Source organism: Strongylocentrotus purpuratus, unplaced genomic scaffold (assembly GCF_000002235.5).
Source record: "Strongylocentrotus purpuratus isolate Spur 01 unplaced genomic scaffold, Spur_5.0 spur5_scaffold_20, whole genome shotgun sequence".
Lineage (NCBI taxonomy): Eukaryota > Metazoa > Echinodermata > Echinoidea > Camarodonta > Strongylocentrotidae > Strongylocentrotus > Strongylocentrotus purpuratus.
Window position 1 is genome coordinate 36633353 of NW_022145606.1, and position 23728 is coordinate 36657080.

The 23728-nt window shown below is 34.2% G+C and overlaps 2 protein-coding genes and 1 long non-coding RNA gene across 3 annotated transcripts; 1 reads left to right on the forward strand and 2 right to left on the reverse strand.

Annotated features, from left to right (window-relative positions):
* On the forward strand, positions 1-6274 carry LOC105447450. Its single transcript, XR_004065426.1, has 4 exons — positions 1-137; positions 2010-2205; positions 3186-3225; positions 6055-6274. It is a non-coding gene; the product is annotated as an uncharacterized LOC105447450 (long non-coding RNA).
* A 10096-nt stretch (positions 6275-16370) lies between these two features.
* Positions 16371-18805, reverse strand: LOC115927117. Its single transcript, XM_030992592.1, has 2 exons — positions 18635-18805; positions 16371-16721 (listed from the first exon to the last, which is right to left on the reverse strand). Exons 1-2 carry the CDS (start codon positions 18797-18799, stop codon positions 16407-16409), a joined length of 480 nt encoding a protein of 159 aa, XP_030848452.1. The 5' UTR covers positions 18800-18805; the 3' UTR covers positions 16371-16406.
* A 142-nt stretch (positions 18806-18947) lies between these two features.
* On the reverse strand, positions 18948-22497 carry LOC100888874 (transient receptor potential cation channel subfamily A member 1). The gene is made up of 5 exons (XM_030993905.1): positions 22380-22497; positions 21438-21529; positions 20194-20406; positions 19801-19869; positions 18948-19019 (listed from the first exon to the last, which is right to left on the reverse strand). Exons 1-5 carry the CDS (start codon positions 22432-22434, stop codon positions 18948-18950), a joined length of 501 nt encoding a protein of 166 aa, XP_030849765.1. The 5' UTR covers positions 22435-22497.
* Between the last annotated feature and the right edge of the window lie 1231 nt (positions 22498-23728).

Below are 23728 nucleotides of genomic sequence, written 5' to 3' on the forward strand. Positions count from 1 at the left end.
TGACTGGCTCCTACCACTCCACGAAAATAAAACGTAATAAAAGCTGATAACTGCTGCATACCGATTCAAAAGCAACTGAAGATCTAACGTCCTGCAGTAGTACAACATTCCTCTCTTTACCCAAGGACAATTTTCAGGTAATATTATTTCTTCTGTTTTTAGTTAGTTACACTTGTTTGTTACTTATTTATGTCCAATTTTGTTCAATGAAATACGATTTTATGTGTTAACTGGAAAAGAATTATACCTTTAGCTTTTGTATACACTCATTATTTTGTTTATTGAAATGTTTTATTTGTCAGACAATAAACACAAACAAGTACAAAGTATGTGTTACATTTGTTTTGTTTAAAATGAACAGGAATGCTCATGTACACATATATGAACTTAATTGTAATTCATTTTAACTCAATATATTATCTTACATTAATCATTTATTAACAGAACATAAGACAAACATAAGGGAACTCGTATTCCTTTAAAGGTACTATGTCCCTTTTGCAGCCAACATCAAATTCTGTAGAACTTTGCAGGAATTATGAACATGTTATGTACGTCCTATCTGTGAAATTTAAACTTGAGCAGTATCCTAATATTCAATTTATGCAAGGAAACTCGTTTACTTGCTAGACTTCACTGTCAAACACTTTTGAGTGACAGACTGGCTTTTATCATCTTTGGTAATAACATACGTATTAAGCGAGCTGTAAAGGGTACATGAACACTTGTCTACATCAATAACCCACTTCTTGTAATGGCCAAAATTATACTGATTGAATCTTTGCGCAGCATAAAACGTACGACCATTCGGTATGATCTGAAAAATCAGACTATTACTTACTGGCTCTGTAGCTCCTAAGTCGATTCGACAACGAATAGTCGTTATTTTCCCACTGAAAGACATGTTCAAGCCCCCTTTTCTTTTCATAGGGAAGTTCTGAATTAGTATTATCTTTCAAATGCCGTTGGAATTTATCCTTTTCATTTTTTGGGGCCTAGAGGGTTAACACCCTTCTGGCTCTAGTGTGACCTTACATCATGTTGGAAACATGATGACGAATGAAAATAAATAAACAACGTATTAAATAAAAGTACAGTTACATTTGCATTACATAAAGACTACTCAAAGGATGCGATAAAATGGTATTTATGTTAATGTGGCCTACCTTATGTATTCAAGGCCCTTAAGGAAGATCCGATGTCAAGTTCGTAGATAACTTTTAGCTGGACAGGGACTGATACTCATGCATTAACTTTGCATTAATTCAGGAACTCTTGGCATTAATTGTCCAAATAACGAACTGGCCCTGCGTACGAAAGAAGCGCACGAACGACAATGTGGAACGACCTTATTAAAGAGCATGATTTAATAAGAAATACTACCCCAAGGAAACAAACCGTGATCGTAATAAAGACAGGTGGTTTTTCGTTCCAGGTGTTCGGGGACGTGGGGATTGTTTAAAAAAGACTGAGATCGACTTAAAGTTTTACTTACATATGACAGGCCGTTCATGTCACTGTTTGCTCTAATCATTTATTGGCGTATGTTTCTCAAGGGACGTACAAATAATGGTCACAAATCTACAGAATTTAAATTCATTATCAAAGGAAAAAATACTATCTAAAGATGAATGGTGAGAGCAAACAGTGGCATGAGCGGCCTTGCTTTAATTTAAGTCCAACTTAAAGTCGATCTTAGTCTTTGTGAAACACCCCCCCCCCCCTCCCCGGTTTTAGAGACGCATATGATTAGCATCGAGACCGTTTACCCGACAACAGAAAAAGCCTTCACGTTATGCTCTGCATTTCCCCCATCCATTTCCTCAAATGAAAAGGTCATTATCTTACTTTTGCCCGCGCCTGAAGATTCGCCTAGAGATGAGGGGCATTTCTTGAAAGGCCTACTGCTTTGCTGTGTGCAGACTTATACACAAATTATTTAATTAATATAAGCCTTCTGCACATGGAAACTGACAACCCACTCCATTTAATGTATCTGTCTTCCACAGTTTCGAGCAATTGCAGTAATGGCATCAAAGACTGTTATCAGTATGCTACTTCTACTCGCTGTTGTAGTTACAGCCAGTGCTTCTCTGGAAACTCAAGGCGATTCTGCGGTTGTCCGCGATATCCTCCTTAGCGAAACCGACTTTCAGGAGCCTGCGCCAGATATGCTGAATGTGGAGGAGACTCAATTTAAATTTAGTAAGTAGTCTGCAGGTACAAACCCTTTTCAGTCAAAGTACGTAAGCCTAAGGGGGACTTTTAGATTTGCACGACGAGAACGTGGACTGCTTCGTGAACATCCTTTTAAGGCAATGTGACGTAATTTTAAGGCAATGCCGGGCAGATTGCTAGTGCCTGACAGTGCCTTAAAAGGAAATAAAACAACATGTGTTGCAATGAGGGTTGGGGAAGGGGGTCTTCTTAAACTCGACGTGTACTTCAGAATAGGTTTTGCTAGGGGCAGATGCTTTTAATATGAACGTTCTCACAATATTCTTTGTTATTACGGAGGCGCAATAGCTCAGTCGGTTGAGCAGTGGTCTCGTAATCCGGTGACCCGGGTTGGAAACCAAGTCGATGCGCTATTCCCCTTTGGTAAGGGATTTATCCTAATTACCCGGTCCCCCGAAGAAGACCTAAAGCTGTCGGTCTTCTGGTTGCTTACTAACAAGCATTTATTTCTTTCTTAGCTGCCAGGTAAAATAACCACCACCACCACTATATTTGCATATTTGTTTTAATTCATTACTAGTTCATTTAAATATTCTATATCTTGCGTATATATATTTTTAAAAAGGAATCTAACGAATTGATACGAAAGTGAAAGGACGATGTAGTTTTATTCTCTGATATTTGTTTGATTCAAGAAATGTGATTTTATTATTCTCCATATGCCACACTCGACCCAAGTGAGGTTAATGGATACTTGGCTGGACTTTATTGGTTTAAATGCTAGAGCACCATACTTGCAGTCATGCTGAAGCCGGCATAATAATCGACACTGTGGAGCGTCATAGGTGTCAAAGCTTACAAATATGTCATACGAGAACCCGCGATGGTTATTAATGTTATTACTTTTATCATTATTATCATTCATGTTTTAATCATTATTTATATAACTAGTGTTATTATTATTATTGTTATTAATATTGCAATTATTACTTTACATTTTCTTTCAGAGTGCAGGATAGGCGGTATAGTATTCAACTGCTAAACAAAGTAAGTACAATATTGTAAAACGAACCACACTTGCTTTCATCTTGTGAGAGAATACTATTCAACATACTTTTTCAAACTTTGAAAGTCATACTGTACTAGAAACACCTCCTAAAACCCCTCTAGCGCCCTCCCAGGTCAGCTGTAGCATTACTGTCCCGTATAAGGGAGTTTACAGATACAATCTGCGCGTGGGCAGATAAAGGTCATTTGTATCAAAAAGGTAAAAACCACAGAGATGAATAATGGATATGCGCTCATGAAAGTTATGTAACATTATTCATTTATGCACCAACGGTACATTGTATGATACGCAGGTGGAAGTATTATTTTCAAGAGGGCAAACAAAAGGTATTCTAGAAGCACATCTAGGACTTTGGCAGTTATTATTCTAATATGCTCAGAGTGGAACTTCTCCATGTGTAAAAGATATGTGGGTATTTGGGGTCATTTGTATCATGTGCTATCTGTAAACTCCCTTATTGCTGTTGGTTGTTGCATCGTGCCCCTAATTGTCTGCGATGTGGACATTAGATATTGGGCTTAGCACTGAAAGCAAGTTAGCCATGAGATGGCAATAAACAGCACACTTGGGCAGAAAGTTAAGTATCGCATTAATGCTATGTCAAGCATACTTCCTCCAAGTCCTTCCATTTTGTAGCATCACGCCTATGAACAAACTCGCCGAACTACAGAAAGCATCTGAAAACATACTTCTACAATAATTATTTTTCTTTCGACAAAGGGTAGTGCCTCGTGTCCCCTCGGAAAAAGGCGCTTTATCAATCCAAATTAAACGTCAATCGGTGGAAAGAAATGGAATGTATTTTTTTTTCTTTTTCTAAAGAGTACCAAACTTCGCGGACATATTGGCCTGTAGTCAAGGCTGCTGGTTCCCAACAATTTGGTGCTAAACAATGGTGGATTTCTTTGTTGTGATCACACAAGCGCCCTAACACTGAATTTGCCATGCTCCAGCCCGTCGCTTGAATGCTTCTGCGGTGAACCTCATGCGCAGTCTCATTAGAACCATTAACCTGGACGAGGTGCGAACTTGACGTTAGCGCTTCGGGTTTTTTTGAGAGGGATCTAAACATTTCACTGATCTATCTTATTTCTTGATGATGTCATCAAATTGGCTAAATACATGGTATTAACTTTAGATTCGATTCCGGTTTTTATTTTCATTTCTCACACAACATAAATCTAGGGGCTTTGATTTGATGCATTTTAAAATTCATTCATTGAATTGCAAAAGAAAATGTTTACATTTGCTGTAAAAAATGAATGCTTATTTTAATGAAAAATGTGGAAACGGAGGGATCCACCAAGAAGCAGGGCTCGTAAAATGTGGATCCTTTAAATAAAAATAATCCTAGATTCATGTAATAGTATACGTATATTAATTTTTATTATAGCACAAAGGGAAACAAAGATTAATTAATCTGCACGTGTGAAGTGGTAATATAGGATTTCCCGGCCAAATTCGCGTGTTTGTCATTCGAATTCATTTACTTTGCATTTAAGTTAGCGCAGATCGGGTTTGCCATGCCAATTATCTTTCAATTTTCCAGTTTTTGTATTTAATTAAGGATTTTGGTCGAAGGGTTTCATAGATCTGTCATTCAATTTAGAAACTGCTCAACTAGCATTCAAATTAATATTCACTTGTCGAAGCGTATTTTTTTATCATTCAAATTAACTCCTGTCATTCGTATTCGTAATATTTTTATTCAAGTTAGGAATGTTAGGGGGAAGAATTGCAACAAATTTTTACAGTTTTTAAACAATGCAGTTAAAATGCATCATTTGCCATTGGGGTCTAAGCTGTTATTCCATTTATTTATTTTCAGGACAATGCAGATGGGTGTAGTCAGACATAAAGTAAAGAAGGGGCGAAATCAAGGGATAAGGCATTTCTGCACAGACATGTTCATATACCCGGGAAAGGTGGGGGTACCCTCAATCGCCCCTTTTTACTACAGACTCGGAATTTTACAAAAGTAATTCACATCGTCTCTTATACCCAGCACACCACTCTGTTTTTCTTCAAGAGTTTCATAGTTTACTTGCCCGCCAGCAGATCCGACTAAAGACATGGCTAAATAATGAATCATGTTCAAATTGTTGACTCTAGTCCCTACCCCAGTCACAATATTGTACCCTTCTTCCATAATGAAATTATGATGAAATTATGATAAATTTATGATGAAACATAAGACAAACAACTTCCTTACATGAACATTTACAAATATACCGAGACTATCAGGTCCGTAGATGCAAGTCGTTTTTTTCTTCTTAACAATCAAACTTAAATGCTGATGAATATCAGATCAATCTAATAAGTATAAGTGTATAAATGCAAGAAATTGAAATATGATGAAATACACATGAAAAAACAATCTTGAAAGAAAATGAATGAGCTATAAAAAGTGTGTAATAAACGATAAATGTATATTGACCATCAATTTAAGTGCACAAAGTGCTAATTTGAATGCTACAGATGAATTAGAATGCTAGAGGTACATCGTCGCGTTGTCAGAAAATCGTGTTGAGCCAAATCGAATGACCAAATAGCGAAAGAAGCACATTGTTTATTAATTTGAATGAAACATATGTAGATTCTAACAAAAATTCCATAGATTTGAAAACTAGAAAAGGGAATATAAACCCGATATATAGCTGACTGCATTAAAACCGTCGAATTTGAACGCAAGACAAATTAATTTGAATGACAAACTCGCGAATTTGGCCGGGAAATCCTATATCAAATTTTACGAGGGTGAACTTACTTATCAAAATAAATTACATCGTCTTGCTTTCCTCCTACAGATGCTATTGAGCGATTTGTCGTGGTCGAGCGACAAACTACAACATCAACAATCATCAAAACCGACAACCTGCAAAACCGACAACCCCGGAGGCTGATGATTATACTAATAAGAGTTATAATAACGTTAGGTTCGTAATTTATGAACCAGAGCTAAATAATACAGACTTCCAATAGAAAATCTATTTATTCAGATGGTCATATCTCAGCCGATACTTATTCAATTGTGTTTTTTTGTTTACATTTGCACACTTTTTTTAATGCTCTTTCGGAAATGAAGAAAAATTGAGAAAATGTCACAGCTTAGGCACTCTATTCTCATTTGTAAACTCTCTCAGCTAACAAAAAGTTAAACGCATGAACATAAAACTTGCCATATAATTCATGGCACACACACATAACAAAAAGCTGCATACAGTGTACATGTGAACTGCAGAAACTAAGAAATATGGTCGAATTTTTTTGTGAAGCGTCATATCTCTGGATCCAACATGACACTCGGTTACTTTATCCCTTTCAACTCATCAAAATGATGTACAAATATCACACTTTTCGTGGCATATTCAAAATAAAAATGCACATACCAAGATATGCCTATAAGATAAGAAAATTTCAATTTGTGTTTGTTTATTTTGTTGTGGACTCGGTGTTATGTCTGAGTATTGTAAAATTGTGTATGATGATCTTAGGATGGGTGAAGTGTACTTGTTTTTGAAGGGGGTAGATATTCGTGTTTAATAATGTGTGATTTCATTAGTAAAGTGTATATTTATAGGAAGTGTCTTTGGATACATAGGTGACTGGTATTCAGCATATCATATCTCATGAGGCCTACAAAAAAGAGGTAAATATAATATAACGAAAATGGGGGGGGGGGGGGGGGGCTGGTAAAACAGAAAATGGGAGAAAAGTTTAGGGTGAGAGATTAAAGAGAGACAGAAAGCGAAAGACAGAGAGAATGGGGAGAGGGTAAAATGGAGGAGAGAGAGGGAGAGAGATAGAAAGGGTGTGATAGGGAGAGAGAGAGAGAGAGAGAGAGAGAAGAACACAAACACAAAACTAGTCATTCAAAAGTCTTTTCATTTAAGTCTGTGGAAATGCATTTCAAAGTAATTGAATTTTAAAAAAATTGAGGGAAAATGCATTTCTGCAGTATTACTGCAGACATCAAAACTATATCAATGTTTAAAATTATTTAGAACTTGTATACATATATATTGAAAGAAAGGTGTAGTACGGGATATTCATGTTTATATATAATTAGCGATATGATAATCAAATATATTATGAAAAGACAAATATTATTGTCAGATAAACTGAAATCATTAACTGAACTGTGGAGATTTCATTGTGTAACATTGATTAACAATAATTCCAAGTAATCTATTAAAGAAATCAAATTTTCCCTGTTATCTGGAATCCCTCTAAATATTACACTAAAATGAATGCACGCAGTATGAAATCGATCACCACAAAACGAAATTGAATGCCGAAAAAACAGGCTCATCGTGAGCGCCGCGTTAATTTGAAGTGTGAAATAGGCCGCAAAAACCTATATTATTATGTGTTTGGTCACACTGGCTAAGTTGTTAAGGTTGCTGGTTCTAAACAATTTGGTGCTAAACAACGGTGTACATCACAAAATTTGCTCTGCTCCAGCCTGTATGCTTCTGCGGTGAACCTCATGCGCAAGCTCAGTTGTTCAGACCCGTTAACCTTGATTTTGACGCTAGGAGTTTGATTCTTTACGGAGGGATCTCAAGATGTCACTCATCTATTTTATGTGCTGATGTTGTAGATGTCATAACATCGACTTAGTACATGGTGTTAGCTTCAGATTCAGATTCAGTTTCGGTTTCTATTTAAATTTCCCACACAACAATCAAAACATACAGTTAGGACAAAAAAATAAATCCAAAAATATCACTGCGCTATGATATAATGCATTTTAAAAATCATTAATTGAATTACAAAATAAAATGTTGACATACTGTAATTCATGTATGCTTGATTTAACGGAAAGCTGTGGAAACGGAGAAATCCACTAACAAGCAGTGATTGTAAAATGTGGATCCATCATATATCATAAATTCATGTAATAAATACGTCTAATCATTTGTTAAGCACGTGGGGAAGCAAAAATTCATTCATATGTTAGTGTGGAGTAGTATAAATATTACATTTTCTTAGAGTTCAAATAGAGAATCTAATTATCAATTGAATCATTTCAGTTGATGGCTGCAAATAGAAAAACATTGTAAATAAATGATATCTTCTTGCTTTCATCCTAAAGGCGCTATTTAGTGAAATATCGTGGTCGATCGACAAACTACAACAACAAACAATCTTCACATACCTAATAATTTTAAATGTTCAATTTGTATAGGTTATATTTTGATGGTAAAAACGTGTGCAAAAGTTTAAAATTAAATTGTTTGATTCTGTTATCTCGTATAGCATTGAACCTAAAAATATATACCGGATTCCAATTTAAATCGGAGGGCATTACTAATCGTATAGCTGCCAAGCATTGTACACAAAAGACTATTCTTTCTTTTGTTTTACACAAAATATAAGTAGAATTGTTTAGCCTTCATATTTGAAATATTTATATCATCACCAGTTGATATTTGTATAAAATTAGGGTGATGTGTTTGATACAAATCATTATTGTATTAATCGAGGCAGAAATTTAGAAGGTTTTATTCACCTTTGAACATTTGAAAGAAAACAACAGTTTTTGAAACTTACATTTTTGACACATGAAATCCACATCATTCCAATGTCCTTGACTAAAAATCCCAACATTTTCACATAACTTGAATTGCAAAACCTGGATATGATTTTACTATGTTGCTATTAATATATTTGTAATCATGGGTGTTCAATATATATATATATATATCAATCCTGACCAAGTGCAAGGTAAATCAAATAAAAAATGGGGTATCCTAGACATTCGACATAGTTTCTCCATTTCTCTAGAAGAAAAAAAAAAAAAATCAAATTTTCCATGTAGCTTTTTCCTCATAACATATCTCCTTATCCAGAAGATTCACAGAGAACCGACTGTCAGTCAACCAGACCACTATATAGAAATGCCTATTATTATTATTATTATTATTATTATTATATAAACCCAACCCCCTTTTATATTTATAAAAAAGTATATATATATATATATATATATATACATTTTATTTATTTATTTTTGTTTTCGATATCTTATCCCCATATGAATGAAAAAAAAAATCTTATTATTAAAATAAATTAAAAAAAAAAGAATGTGGTATTAGGAATAGCAGTCGTCATTCGTCACATAAGTAATTTGCGACCATATGGAAACGTTTGCTTGGATTTGCCTCATAAAAGAAGTTGACCACAACGCGCAGCGCTGAGGATGCAGGGGTCACGGGCACAGAATTGTAATATACGTAGAACGCTCGTCTCAATTTACAATGCACAGATCGACGTGTGGCCGTTGAACGTGCTGGGAGTACGCCATTTTACAGTCCTTGATCTTTTCAGCGCACAAATTTCAAGCCTGGCCTGTCGTTGAGAAATAAAACGGTGAACATAACAGAGGACTAACGAAGATGGACGAGATCACGTACTAGCGTTTGCCACATTTCTCGAACCACTTTGAGCCTTCTACGTATATTTACAGTTCTGTGGTCACGAGCCACTTGCTTCATCGGGCAGGTAGTTTTATTATGTGAATGCGTAAATTCCGCGAAAAAATATACAACCAATCAAAACAAGTTTAATATAAAAAAAAAAAATCTAACGATTAGTTTATTCATTAGCCGCTCACCCCAAAGCCGCCTGACCAAAATGGAACGAGCGAGGACTTGCGAGAGTGGCCGAAGAGCAATTGAAACTCGCTATTTTGCTCATTTCCAACGTAAAAAGAGAAGTCATTGTGCTGGAGTACTGTGTTTTTTTCCGACAAGAGTCCAGAGAAATTGCATATTATTTGTTGATGTGCAAAAATGTTTATTTGTTCTATGCACGCAAGTCATCTAAAAAACAAAGAAATGTTGGGGAAGGTTTTTAAGTGTTACCAAAAAAGTACATCGTTGTAAATGAAAAAGCAAGGTATGTCTAAAGACTCAATTAATATTCCACTTTTTCTTTAATCTATAAAAACAGTTTTCATTACCAACTTGAGTCTACAAACGTTACATTCATTGAAAAGGGTATAAAATACATTCCTGTAAAATATAGAAAAATATTCATATCTCTTCCTCTTTCATTTTTGTTTCCATTTCATGTTTTCTATTCGCTTAAAATTAAAAATCATATTCTAACAAATTAAAGTTTAATACTACAAAAAAAAGGTTAACATCGTGTTTACACGAACACAAAACATTCAAAAAATAAACAGAATTTAGTTTAATATTGCAGAAATGCAATACTTTAGGGAGAGAAGCAAATGTATATACAATGATAGCTTTGCAAGTAACACTTTTAATGCAATCTTTTTACAACAATAAACCTCCATTTCCCTTCTTCCCAAGTCCCAATCAGGAGGAAAGCGTCACCGTCCATGCCACTGCGCATAACCAAGAAAACTAACACACACATATATATATATATACACACAAATACACACACAAACGCGCACACACATTCACTCGTACACATACAAGCACACATGCGATTGATAAAACTATAATAATAATGAGGATAATAATAATAACAATAATAACAATAATAACAATAATAATTATGCTAATAGCAATATTTTATTATGCACCCAAACCCATTGAGTATACTCGAAGCGCCTGACAAAATACGTACAGCTTTTATCATTACAGGAAGCAAACGAAACTCATCACATATAACATATAAAAGCTAATATTGAGCTCTGGTATGGGAATCGTAATTTGAGAGAAAGTTGCTATGATTTATTCTGGATTATTATTACTGCAGTAGACTGGTTGTTTGCACCAGTGAAATATAGAAACAAATGCACAAAACTTACTTGGCATCATATTGAATTTAAAAAAAATAGTAATGATAATAATTATATTTCCACAAAGTGATCTGTTCTAAGAACATGGTGTCGGGCCTACTTACCCGGATTTCCTTATCTTTCTATGCTCATTACTCAGCCACTAAACATTTTCTACGAAAATTGATTGGCACATGTCACTTATGTGTAAACATGTGAACATCCATCGTAAGTTTCGTTGGATTATGTGAGAATTTGTTTCTACATTTATCAGAAATCAAGTTTATCTTTAAATTCAATTAACATACAATGATAATCTGACAATAATTCGATGTAATCTCAGTTTTGAATCATTAAATTCCTTAAAATTTAAAGTTAAACAGTTCTGACAAATATTCTAAATATTTTCTCTATTCGTTTAACTATATTTCAATATATATCAACCGGGGTCTAAACATAATTTGATGTTCTTGTAGTCCAAAAAAACATAAATCCATTTCAGAAGCAAAGTATTTGTAACTTCTTTAATCATTAAAAGTTTTCCACATACTCTTTACACTACAATGTAATGAACTTAAAATTACATTCTGATAATAATTTCTGAAACACGCTATATAGAATTCCCACATTCTTTAAAATGTGAAGTATAATAGTTTTAGAGAATAGTTACAGTTCTTTTGCTATTCCTTTAAAATATATTTCAATCTATATCAAAATGCATTCTTAACATATTAGTTGATGTTCATGCAGTCTTAAAACATAAGTCCATTAGAGAGGCAAAGTAGTTTTAACTTCTTTAATCATTAACAGTTTTCCACGTACTCTTTAAAGATGAAGTTGAGTTCTGGTCATGCGATTGCATTGTGAAAGAAAGCTTGTGGAAGCGATCAGTAGAGGTTGATCATCTAGCGTATTATTAGTGTGCACTGCAAGGTTCGGGAATCCTCAAAATGATAAGATATTTGGCCCAGACTTAGTAAAGTTACAAGCACTCTATACAGAAAGATGTATATGGGACTACACGAACATGTGGCATAAAAATCAGTCCCGATTTTTAATAATGTTACGTGCCATAATTAGAATATTAAGGCATGCAAAGAGCCATGCTTCTCAGGAAACAGTTTTTATCTAACGTTCTTCCACACATGCGTAATAAAATGATAACGCTCACAAATTATTTTTCACTTTTTCCCAGAACTCAACCTTCTCTTTAAAATATAACTCAATGAACATGGAATGACAGTATGATATTAATTTGATATACTTGAAGTTTCGAATGATTACATTCTTTAAACTGTAAAATATATATAACAGTCTTAACAAATATTTACAATTCTTACTCTATCCCTTTAAAAATATATGACAATCTATGTAAATGCATTCTTAAGAGAATTTGATGTACTTGCAGTTTTAAAGCGTAAATCAATTTCAAAACCAATGTATATATAACTTCTTTACTCATTAACAGTGTTTCATATTATACTCTTTATTACACTACAATTCAATGTACTTGAAAAATGACATTCTGATAATAATTTCATATACACCCAACATAGGATTCCCACATTCTTTAAAATATACAGTATAATAATCTTAATAATTATTTACAGTTTCCCACATAGGCTTTAAACTATAAATCAATGAACATGAAATGACAGTCTGACAATAACTTGAATCATCACATTCTTGAAAGTGTAAATTATAATAGTCTTAAAGATTCAAGATTCAAGATTATTTTATTGGTCCATGCATGCAAACATTACATAGAAATTTTGCTTCCAATGGCTTTTTTGACAGTGAAAATACAAATGATAGAAAATGTAATATAACATTTAACAATAGAAAACTATGTACATAAATATGGATAACTGTTTATAGTGTGCATTATGCCCCTCAATTTCCTATTGCCTACATTTAGCATGCGTCATAAATTAAAATGTCTCATAATATAATATAGTATTTCTCGTCACCACCCCCCCCCCCATCCGCTAGCTCCCGATCCACAGATGGTTTGGATTTGCAGAAAAATAACAGTAATAAATACATTTACATTCATATTTCATAATTATAAATACGTGATATAATTACGCAACACTTTTACAGTAAAATGAACTCTTAACGATTGAAAAAGTTAAGTTAAAAATTTACCGGCACAGTCGTATGAATAAGTAACATGCGTCATAAATTAAAATGTTTCATAATATGATATTTCATTTCCCGTCAGCTCCCCCCCCCCCCATCCGCTAGCTCCCGATCCACAGTCTCCAGCTATCCGTTTAATTGCACTTCAATATCAGCTATTGAAGTGCAATCAAACGGACAGCTTGAGTTCTGGTCATGCGATTGCATTGTGAAAGAAAAAATGTGGAATGGATCGGAAGAGGTTGATCATCTAGCATATAAGTATTATAGTGTACTGCAAGGTTCTGGAATCATCAAAATGATAATAAAGTTGACCCAGTCTTGGTAAAGTAACAAGCACTGTACACAGAAAGGTGTATATGGGACTTCACAAATGGTGTCTGGGCTAGTATACCTTGATTTTGTTATCTTTCTGTGCTCATTACTCAGCCAGTATATATTTTATACCAAAATTGGCAAATGACATTTATTTGTAATCTTAAACATTCAGTGTAAGTTTCGTTTGATTATGTGAGAATTGTTTTTTTTTACCAGAACTCAAGTTTATCTTTACAAAGTATTTACAATTGTTGTTTTATCCCTTTAAACTTTATTTCAATCTATGTACAATACAGTTTTCAGAAAATGTGATGTACTTGCAGTGTAGAACCTTAAATCTATCTAAGAAAGCAATGTAAATTTACATTCTTAATTTTTTTTTTACAGTTTACTACATACTCTTTAAACTATTATTAAATGTACATGAAATGGCCTTCTGGCAATAATTTGATGTACTTGCAGTTTCTAATCATTACATTCTTTAAAATGTAAGTATACTAGTCTTAACAAATATTTACATTTCTTTCGTCATCCCTTTAAACCATATTTCAATCGATATCAAATGCAGTCTCAGGAAAACGTTATGTTCATGCAATCTAAAAGCATGAATCCATTTCAAAATCAATGAATATGTTACTTCTTTAATCATTAACAGTTTTCCATATAATCTATTCACTACAATTCAATACAATACTCAAATGACATTCTGATAATTATTTCATATACGCCAAATATAGAATTCCCACGTTCTTTAAAATGTACAGTATAATAGTCTTAACAATTATCTAAAGTTTCCCTCATACTCTTTACACTACATTTCAGTGTACATAAAAAGACATTCTGATAATAATCTCAAATACGCGCAGTATAGAATTCACACATTCTTTAAAGTATAAAGTATAATAGTCTTAAGAAATATTAATAAATCTTCCTCTATCCCTTTAAACGATATTTCAATCTATGTACAGTACAGTCTTAACAACATTTGATTTACTTGCAGTGTAGAACCTTAAATCTATTTAAGAAAGCAAAATATATGTAAATTCCTAAACAATTATTTACAGTTTTCCACATGCTCTTTATTCAATGAACATGAAATGACAGGCTGACAATAATTATATGTACTAGCAGCTTTTAATCATAACATTCTTTAACGGGCAAATTATAATGGTCTAAACAAATATTTACAATTCTTTTTTATCCTTTAAACTATATTTCAATCTATATAAAATGCAGTCTTAGCAGAATTTTATAGAATTTTATGTAATTGCAGTGTAGAACCTTTAATCGATTTAAGAAAGCATGATGGTATATGGAAATTCTTTAACAATTATTTACAGTTTTACAAATATACGGTGCAGTATTGAATTATCACAATCAGTAAAGTATAATAGTCTTAACAATTATTAATCATTCTTCCTCTATCCCTTTAAACTTTAATTCAATGAACATAAAATGACAGTCTGACAAGAATTTGATTTACTTGCAGTTTTGAATTATAACATTCATTAACTGTAAAATTAAACAGTTCTAACAAATCTTCAAAATTCTTCCTCCATCCGTTGAAACTATATTTCAATATATAAAAAATACAAACTTAACATAACTTGATGTTCTTGCAGTCTATAAGCATAAATCCATTTAAAAAGCAAAGCATGCGTAACTTCTTATGTTATTTACAGTTTTTCACAATTTTCTGTATACTACATTTCAGTGTACATTGAACGACATTCTGATAATTATTTCATGAACGTGCAGTATTGAATTAACACATTATTTCAAATGTAAAATATAATAGTCTTTAAAAATCTTTACTTTTATTCATCCATTCTTTGAACTATATTTCAATATAAAAATGCTGTCTCAACAACACTTGATCAACAAGCAGTGTATAATCTCAAGTATCTGTAAGAAAGCGAAATATATGTAAATTCTGATATAGTTATTAAACAAATACCCTCACAATGTCGGATACTAACTTTTTTTTTACAGATTGCATTATTTATGTTTAGTCTTCACCATTGCGATTTGCCTACTGCTTTGAATGCCCTTTTAAGCAAACCAAAGATGGAATTGCAGTTATGATTATAAAGTGATATTGCTTTCACATATTTCATTAGAATTATGGACTAGCAATAAAACAAAATTGTTGCCGATTTGAAGAAGAGATGTTAGAAACTTAAGTCATTTAATAAGAAACTCCTGATATGATTGAATGAATAATTATGAAAATTTGAATATTTTGGTCATTTATTCAATACTATTGGATGTATTATTACATTAAAGTGTTTTTCCAAATTTGTATGATTTTGGATACACAAGTAAACGCCGTGTTGCCAGATTCTTGGTAGTATTTTGTCTGTGAATAATTCACAATGTAACCAAAACCACGCAAGATGTGTTATTTTGTTGAATTAGGCAATTCTCCTTGAGACGGTATAATAATAATGATGTATAACAATATCATTACTCCTACTGCTACTGATGATGATGATGATGTTAACAACAATAACACTGATGATGATGGTTTTGATAATGATACCAATTTTCTAAATTATAAGGAGAAGGAGATGAGGCAGGGGAAGTAAAAAAAAAAAATAAGAAGAAAAATAAAATAAAAGAAATATAAGAAGAAGATGAAAATGTGGTGGTTGTTGTGGCGGTGGTTATTTTACTTGACTGCTAAGAAAGCATAAATGCTTGTAAGTAAGCAACCAGACGGTCGACGGCTTTAGGTCCTCTCCGAGGGACCCGGTAATGAGGATTAATGCCTTACCAAAGGGCACTAGTGTATCGACTTGGTTTCGAACCCGGGTCACCGGATCACGAGACCACTGCTCTAACGACCGAGCTATCGCGCCTCCCAAGGTAGTGCCGTGCCAAGTTTGGAGGGGGGGGGGGGTCAAACCCAGGACATTTTCATTTATTTCACTAGAGTCAAGTTTTCAAACCAGTTTTCTTATCCAGCTTCTCAAGTATAGCCTGCATTTGCTTTTTAAGTTGCTCGTTACTCATGTTTGCTTCACGATGTATATCCTGCATTTGCTTTTTAAGTTGCTCGTTACTCATGTTTGCTTCACGATGTATATCCTGTATTTGCTTTTGAAGTTGATCGTTACCGCTGGTTGCTTCAAGTTGAGCGTCAAGGGTAATCTCAGACAGATTATAGAGTCTATTCCGGACTTCGTCGATTCTATCCATCATTCCATCAATCTTCATATCGGGAGTCTTCGTGTAATTAACACGCCCCGCCTAAAATGTATTGAACAATATAATATTTATCATTGGATGAAAAATACTTTTAAATTAATCGACAAGGTAATTTCCATTCCTTTAGTGAGTACTTTCGAACCCTAACAGCGTTCTTCGTTAGCCTGAGACCGTCGTAGATGGCGTTACACAGCTTAGAGAGAATTTGGTTGAATACGTTTAAAGGGACTTGGTAACATTGTTCAGATGAGAGAAAGTGTTGACAGATTTTTGAAAAAACAGTTGGGAGGATTCAAAAATGGTTGGGAGAATTTACTGTTAATCACTGTTTAATAGAGGGTGTTGCACAGTGATGCCTTCAAAGAAAACCATAGATATCTTTGTGGTTTGAGAATTTGTTCAGGTTTTTTTGCATGTCAGAGGAATATTACCGAGTCACTTTGACAGATTGTTTTAGCCTTCTTCTCTATTCATAGTGTAGTCACTGCTGATTCTTATGTTGATAGTCTCCCGTATCTATCTGGCTGGCTTGTGGTGCTCTTTGGACAATATTTTATACTTGTCTATTAACGCCATTGACGACGGCCTTAGTCTCACTAAAAACGCTGTTAGCGTTAAAGTACTCACTAAATGGTCGTATAAAGTTTTTAACCAATACACTACCAATCAGATAAGCTTTTTTCAGGATACTTTATCATTATTTCTGAATAACAACATAAAAAGCTTTGCCTTTTATCCATTTATCGGATGTTCTCGTCGGCTTTTGAGATTACACGACCTTTCTTAAAAACATAACCCATATCCACAGGAAGAAGAAAAAACATGATAGTACTGTTTTTTTTTCCGAACTCCCTAGACATATTACCAACCAGTCATAACTTTCCTTATATACAGCGAGCTAAATTAATCCCATTTAAAATTTAGTATCCTCTACTTATTAACCGTAACGGGACATTGCGTTATTATCCTCGCGAGATTGTATTATTTTTGTTTAAAGCAATGAGGGTACAGAAAACCAGGATATTATAGTTTTCCCCAGATCATCTAGAAATATTATTTTCTAGTCTCAGGTTGTCTCTTATCTAACACTTAATTAATCCCGTTCTCAATAAAGTATACACTGCAACCGGACGTTATTAATGTGTAATTGCGAGGTCGTATTATTGTTTACAAAAAGTGAGGGCACATACAAAACCAGGATATTACCCCGTCCCTCGGATCCTATAGAAATATTAACAACTATTCACAGGATTCCTTGTATATAACGACTTAAATGACAATTTGTATTGATAATCAACCTTCATTTATGGGTCATTTATAGCTTCATTGCTCTTCAATCATAAGATCATATTTAGTTTTGCTTTGAGGGTTACAGAACAAAAACATTATTACAAGTATTGACTATTTCGTATTAAGGGGTAAGGAACAACAAGTAATTACTGCTTTCTCTAGATTCTCTATAATTGTCACTACCTTGTCATTAGTTTTCTTGTATCCAGCGAGTTGATTAATCACGCTTCACATTACTAATCCGTTTGGAACATGCCTTATTTTTCTATAATCGCAAGATCATATTAATCTTTTTTAAACAATGAGAGGTGCTATACCAACAAATAAAATATTACCGTATATTTCTAGATTGTAATAATAATATAGGCCATTTTTATAGCGCACATGTCCACCACAAATGATGCTCGAGGTGCTCCTATACTACCCTTTCTCTGCTTGGCTACCGTTTAAGGTGCTCACAGCATTGAAGTAAATGTTCTTTTAATAACGGTACTCATTTAGCACCTGCATGGCAGACAGTGGACAAGGTACATTAATGACTTAACTAAGGTCATTAGTGTCGCAGCGGGACTCGAACCGCGAACCACTGGCATGTGATCCACGGTCCAACGACGTATCCTCTATAGACCATGACACCTCTGAGGAAGTAAATATAAACAAATCACCTTTTTGAGCTTTTCCAGAAATTCCACCAAGTAATCATCTGTGTATGTATTACACATGAAGCTGTAGTAGATGGCGTGGAATGGGGAGACATTCTTCGAGTCCAAGACTGTTATCGTTTTGTATTGCAATACACTTTCCTCCAAATTGTAATTCTGCATGACCATGATCCCTTCCGCCTATAAAACACATCAAATTTCAAGTGTCACGTTTATTTTCTTCTCATAAAAAGACAGCAACAAAAAATATATATAAAATATGAATAATAAACACATACACATAAACAAATACTTGAAATAATTACACCATAACCGATTAAGCGGGGATGGAATTAATTGAATTAGGAGTGGAAGAATCTGCAGAGGCCATTGTCTCGTCAAGGGCTAGCTACATGTTTAAGTTGAAATAATAATTATAAAAATTGAAGGGACAAGAAATAAAATAGACGATTATAAAAAATATCATAATAATACACAGCTTATGAATGCGTGCATTTATTGCAGGAATTTCACAAGGAACACTTTGAATTTCTTTAAAATAAGGCAAGTATATATAGAAATCAGGTCAAATTGCTCACAAAAATATATTTGTCTTCAATGGCGTAGCCGGGGTCAGCCCCCCCCCCCACTCCCCCACACTCCATTATGAATGGAGTAAGAGGATACATAAAGATTAAGAATGGGAATAAGGAAACGGTACAGTATGTATACTGATGAGAACAGCCTTGCTGTGTACAAGGATATCATTGCTAATAACATTATTATATTTCATAACCCTTGCATTCTCAATACTAAACCCGGGGCCTTATTCTGCCGTATTTCATCCATCACGTTTTTGCGTTCCTTTATACGAGGCCACATTATCATTGAATTAACACACAATTTGTAGATGGAGTCCTTTTTTTTTATATTTGTGGATATGGTCCACCATAAGCAGGTTGACTTTTCAAGATTTCCCTCCTGCTTTTTGTACACACTACTTAGTATTGAACGTTGATGGCGTTAAATAAAAGTGTGTTATACACCGTTTTCGGCGTATTTGTGCATAGTTTCCGAAGTCATGTATGTAATATAGCAATAAAAGAAAAAAGTAGTTCTGTTGCCAATTTGTAGAACAGCATGTGATTAATTAAGCTTTAGAAAAAGAAAAGACAGCAGGAAAAACTTACCTCAATAGTGTGTTTAATAGTGTTGGCCTTTTTCCGTATGCGGGCAATATCATAGACTGCCAAACCAGTCTAAAACGTAAAGTCAAAGAAGGATAAAATTATCAGACAGCAATCAGTAAATAGGTTATTAAAGTACCCTTAAACTTCAAATTTCTTGCTCTTTCAAACATATTTTTTTCTTCACACGCGAACATCCTTCGAAAACTATCCTTATGTTTTGAAATGCCTCACTATCAAGCGCAGGCCTACATAAAGTCAAATCCCCTCTCACCCTTTCCCCCACAAAAACATAATTAAAACCCCTATTACACATAAACACACACACACACACACACACACGTGCACATGCAGAAAAACAACAAAGTTATGTGCTGCGAATATTATACTCCTTACTAGGAGGTTCATGACGACCATCGGCATGGTTAAGAGAAATATGATAAAGATAACATGGGTAGTGTGAGGGTAGAAGACTACGCTTGTGAAGTCCTCAGCAGCAGACGGCTGGTATAAATAGTCCATGGGATGAAAGACTGTATCAAAGTCTATTCCACCGGTAAGCATGGTCAGAGACTTAACTAAGGAGTCCCCAAATGTGTGATACTGCGTCTGAGAATAGAAATAGAAAAAAGTTGATATTAAGAAGAATTCTACAATACGCAAAAATATAGTACACATGTTATGGAAATGTATCTAAACAATTTGTATTGTTATACTGTTGTAACGCTAACATCCAACGTCTTTTTTAAATTTGAAATCAGCTATTGCTGTTATTTACATCTATTTGGCCTGTACACATAATTCAACGTATTATGCTCGTAATATCTATTTTTGAAGACTATATTAATGTATAAAAAATCCTTTGCGGCCTAAAGCTAATAAGTCTACCTTTCACCAGAGGCTCCTCCATATTACACTCTCCTTTTAGTTAAAATTTAAAATCAGCATTGCATGCAAACTACCGGTTTTAAAGGTACTATGTCCCATTTGCAGGCCAAAACAAATGAAAAGGTTTACTTCCAACGGCATTTGAAAGACAATATTATTTACAACTTCCATAAAAACGAAAGGGCTCTATGAGTGGGGAAAAGTGAGCCATAATGCATGGTCATACAGAGAATTTTGTTATGTTCGGAACCGTGGTAAAATGCAATGAACTATTCAAAATTTATTGCATTTTTTATTTATTTTTTATTTATGGGAACTGCCCCCTACCATAGCCCCCGCTGCGTTCAGTCATGGTTCAGTGGCAAAGCAATGGCCTCGTAACTGTGAGGCTCCAGGATCAAAACCGTGTCGATGTGCCATATTAGTGCCTTTTTATGGGGCATTAATCCTCTTTACTGTCATCTATGACTTAAGGGCGTAGGTCCACTAGTTGATAAGCATAATGGCATACACATGCTTTAGCAGTCACGCAAAAGAAACGCTGGCAAATTATTAGTCAATAAAATCTAAGAATGTATACTATTATCTAGATTTATTAGGAATAAATCATTGTCAAAATAATTCCATGAATTGGGGTAAAAAAAAGATATTCCAACTATATGACTATGAGCGACAGTGTCAGTTGCTGAGTGTTTACGTGACAACTTCTCAGCCAAAAGGATGATCTCTAACAAAGAGAATAATTTATATACCTGATTGATGATAAGGATGCAGAATACCACAGCAAAGGTGCAAATAAAGATTCCAGCAACAAGCAAAAATTTTACCATAGTCGATATAACTTCTGTAAAACAATAAGTAGAATAAAACAAATATCTCTGACTTTCAAAAGATAAAAACGAGGTCAATGTTAACACACTATTAAATACCCTGTAGAAAACATGCTCAGATTAAATAGCGATATGATTTTTCGAAAGAATGGAGAAAAATGGAGAAAAAATGCAATGACAAGGGACTGACCATTCAATCATTTGTCAAGATACGGAGCTGTAAAAAGGAAACTTCACTCTACGAAATAGTTTAATTTAATCTGAGATATTGTTTGTGTTATTCCCATTCAACCAAGAAGATTGCCCACCAAAGTACATGATAGAGATATGATGCAAGATGTCGTTATCGTAATGTAAAGTTACGATATGTCACGATAAGGGCATCTCTATTTTATTGATAACGTGACGTACGGTGCGAAGTTGTTTTATCAAATAAACGTATTGAAATTTATGTTGTAAAACTTGTTTATAAATACCAAACAAGGGATACAAGAAAAGCGGTCTTAATAGGCAGGTGGTCTTCATGCACAGGTCTTTTATGTACAAGTAAACGTTTCAATGACAAATATAATCAATGAATACAGAAAATTAGGTCTTTATAGACTATTGGACTTTCTTTACAGGATTTCGCGTAGACAGATTTCACGAGGAGGCGCGATTGATCGGTGGTAGAGCAGTGGTCTCGTTACCGAGAGGTCCAAGGTTCGAAACCAATTTACTGCGCTCGGGTCCTCTGGTAAGGCATTCATTTTTATTACCATGTCCCTTGGAGGGGACTTAAATCCATCGGTCCTCTAGTTTTCTTACCAGTCAGGTGAAACAACAATCAACCATCAATAATCAACTGTATAATTGTATTGGTACCTATAAACATGAGAATGTAGATGCCGAAGAATGAAGCAGTTTTCAAGAAAAACATGAAATTAATCCAGGCTAAGAGAACTGCATATGCACCTAGTTCCCATTGCCAGTCCTGCAATAAAAGAAAGAAACAAAAATTATATTTTCTGGTTGTTCGTCCGTCCGTCCGTCCGTATCTCAAGAACCAATTGATGGATTACCACCAAACTTGGGTCATCTATGTAACTTACAGAGCTAATGAATTGATTAGATTTTGGGGTCACGAGGTCAAAGGTCACAGAGCTCATTATGTATGCAACAATAGCTTGTGATCGCGTTACCTCAACAACCGATTGATAGATTACCGCCAAACGTGGGTCATGTATGTATCATTCTGAGCTAATTAATTGATAATATTTAGAGGTCACGAGGTCAAAGTTCAAAGATCACAGGGCTCATTATGTATACAAAAATAGCTCGTGATCGCGTTATCTCAAGAACCGAATGATAGATAACCGCCAAACTTGGATCATATATGTATCTTGCATAGTTAATGTATTAGATTTGGAATGGTTGGTAAAAAGTCAAAAGTTGTAACAGCTCCTCATATTACTTTATGTATTGTATCACTATTCTGCAAACTTAGTAGAATGAGGAGGAATAGTAGTAGTAGTATGAGGAGAAAAGTAGGAGTAGTAGTAGTGGTAGTAGTAGAAGAAGTACTAATAATAGAAGTAATAGTAGTAGTAGCAGTAGTATAAGTAGAAGTTGATTTTGTTTTTGTAGTAGGAGTAGTAGTAGCTGTAGTTGTAATAGTTGTTGGTGTTGTTTTAAAATGTGAGCGTTTTCTTATATCGCTTTTGATAAAGTTTCTATAATGATCAAAGATGATAATGTAAAACTCACGGCTTTTACGGTAACACCGTGGCCAAAGTAGAGATCACCAAACACCGGTATGACGAACAGAATGATCAAGATTAGGAGAGTGAGCTCTCGGACGACACTTAGCAATACATGCATCCAGTTAGACTTTGTTTTCCAGTACAACCACCTCCTATATAGCTGAATAAAGAAAACAAAAATAAAAAGAAGGTAAGTTTGCGATCGTGTATCTACTTGTTTTATTATTACAAAGCTTACTATGATAGCCCTTCTTATGCACATTTGTTAATGAAAAATTAATGGTAGTATGCCATCAGGTGCATTTACATTATCATTATATTGTGTACACTTTCAAAAAGTTTGTTGTAGTTTATATATGTCGTATCACTAAAATTTTATATGATTTGTGTGTTGCTGAAGAAATAAATTTAATTAAAATCTATTCAATTAGCTTTGTTGTGAGCATGTGGTTTTAATCAAGGGTGATTTTC

Coding starts and splice junctions, on each gene's coding strand:
- LOC115927117 (XM_030992592.1), bottom strand. CDS start 18,799: ATGGTCATGCAGAATTACAATTTGGAGGAAAGTGTATTGCAATACAAA. Junction 16,722..18,634: donor TTCTGGAAAAGCTCAAAAAG/GTGATTTGTTTA, acceptor AATACATTTTAG/GCGGGGCGTGTTAATTACAC.
- LOC100888874 (XM_030993905.1), bottom strand. CDS start 22,434: ATGTTTTTCTTGAAAACTGCTTCATTCTTCGGCATCTACATTCTCATG. Junction 21,530..22,379: donor CTACATTCTCATGTTTATAG/GTACCAATACAA, acceptor ATTGTTTTACAG/AAGTTATATCGACTATGGTA. Junction 20,407..21,437: donor GCATCCTTATCATCAATCAG/GTATATAAATTA, acceptor TTCTATTCTCAG/ACGCAGTATCACACATTTGG.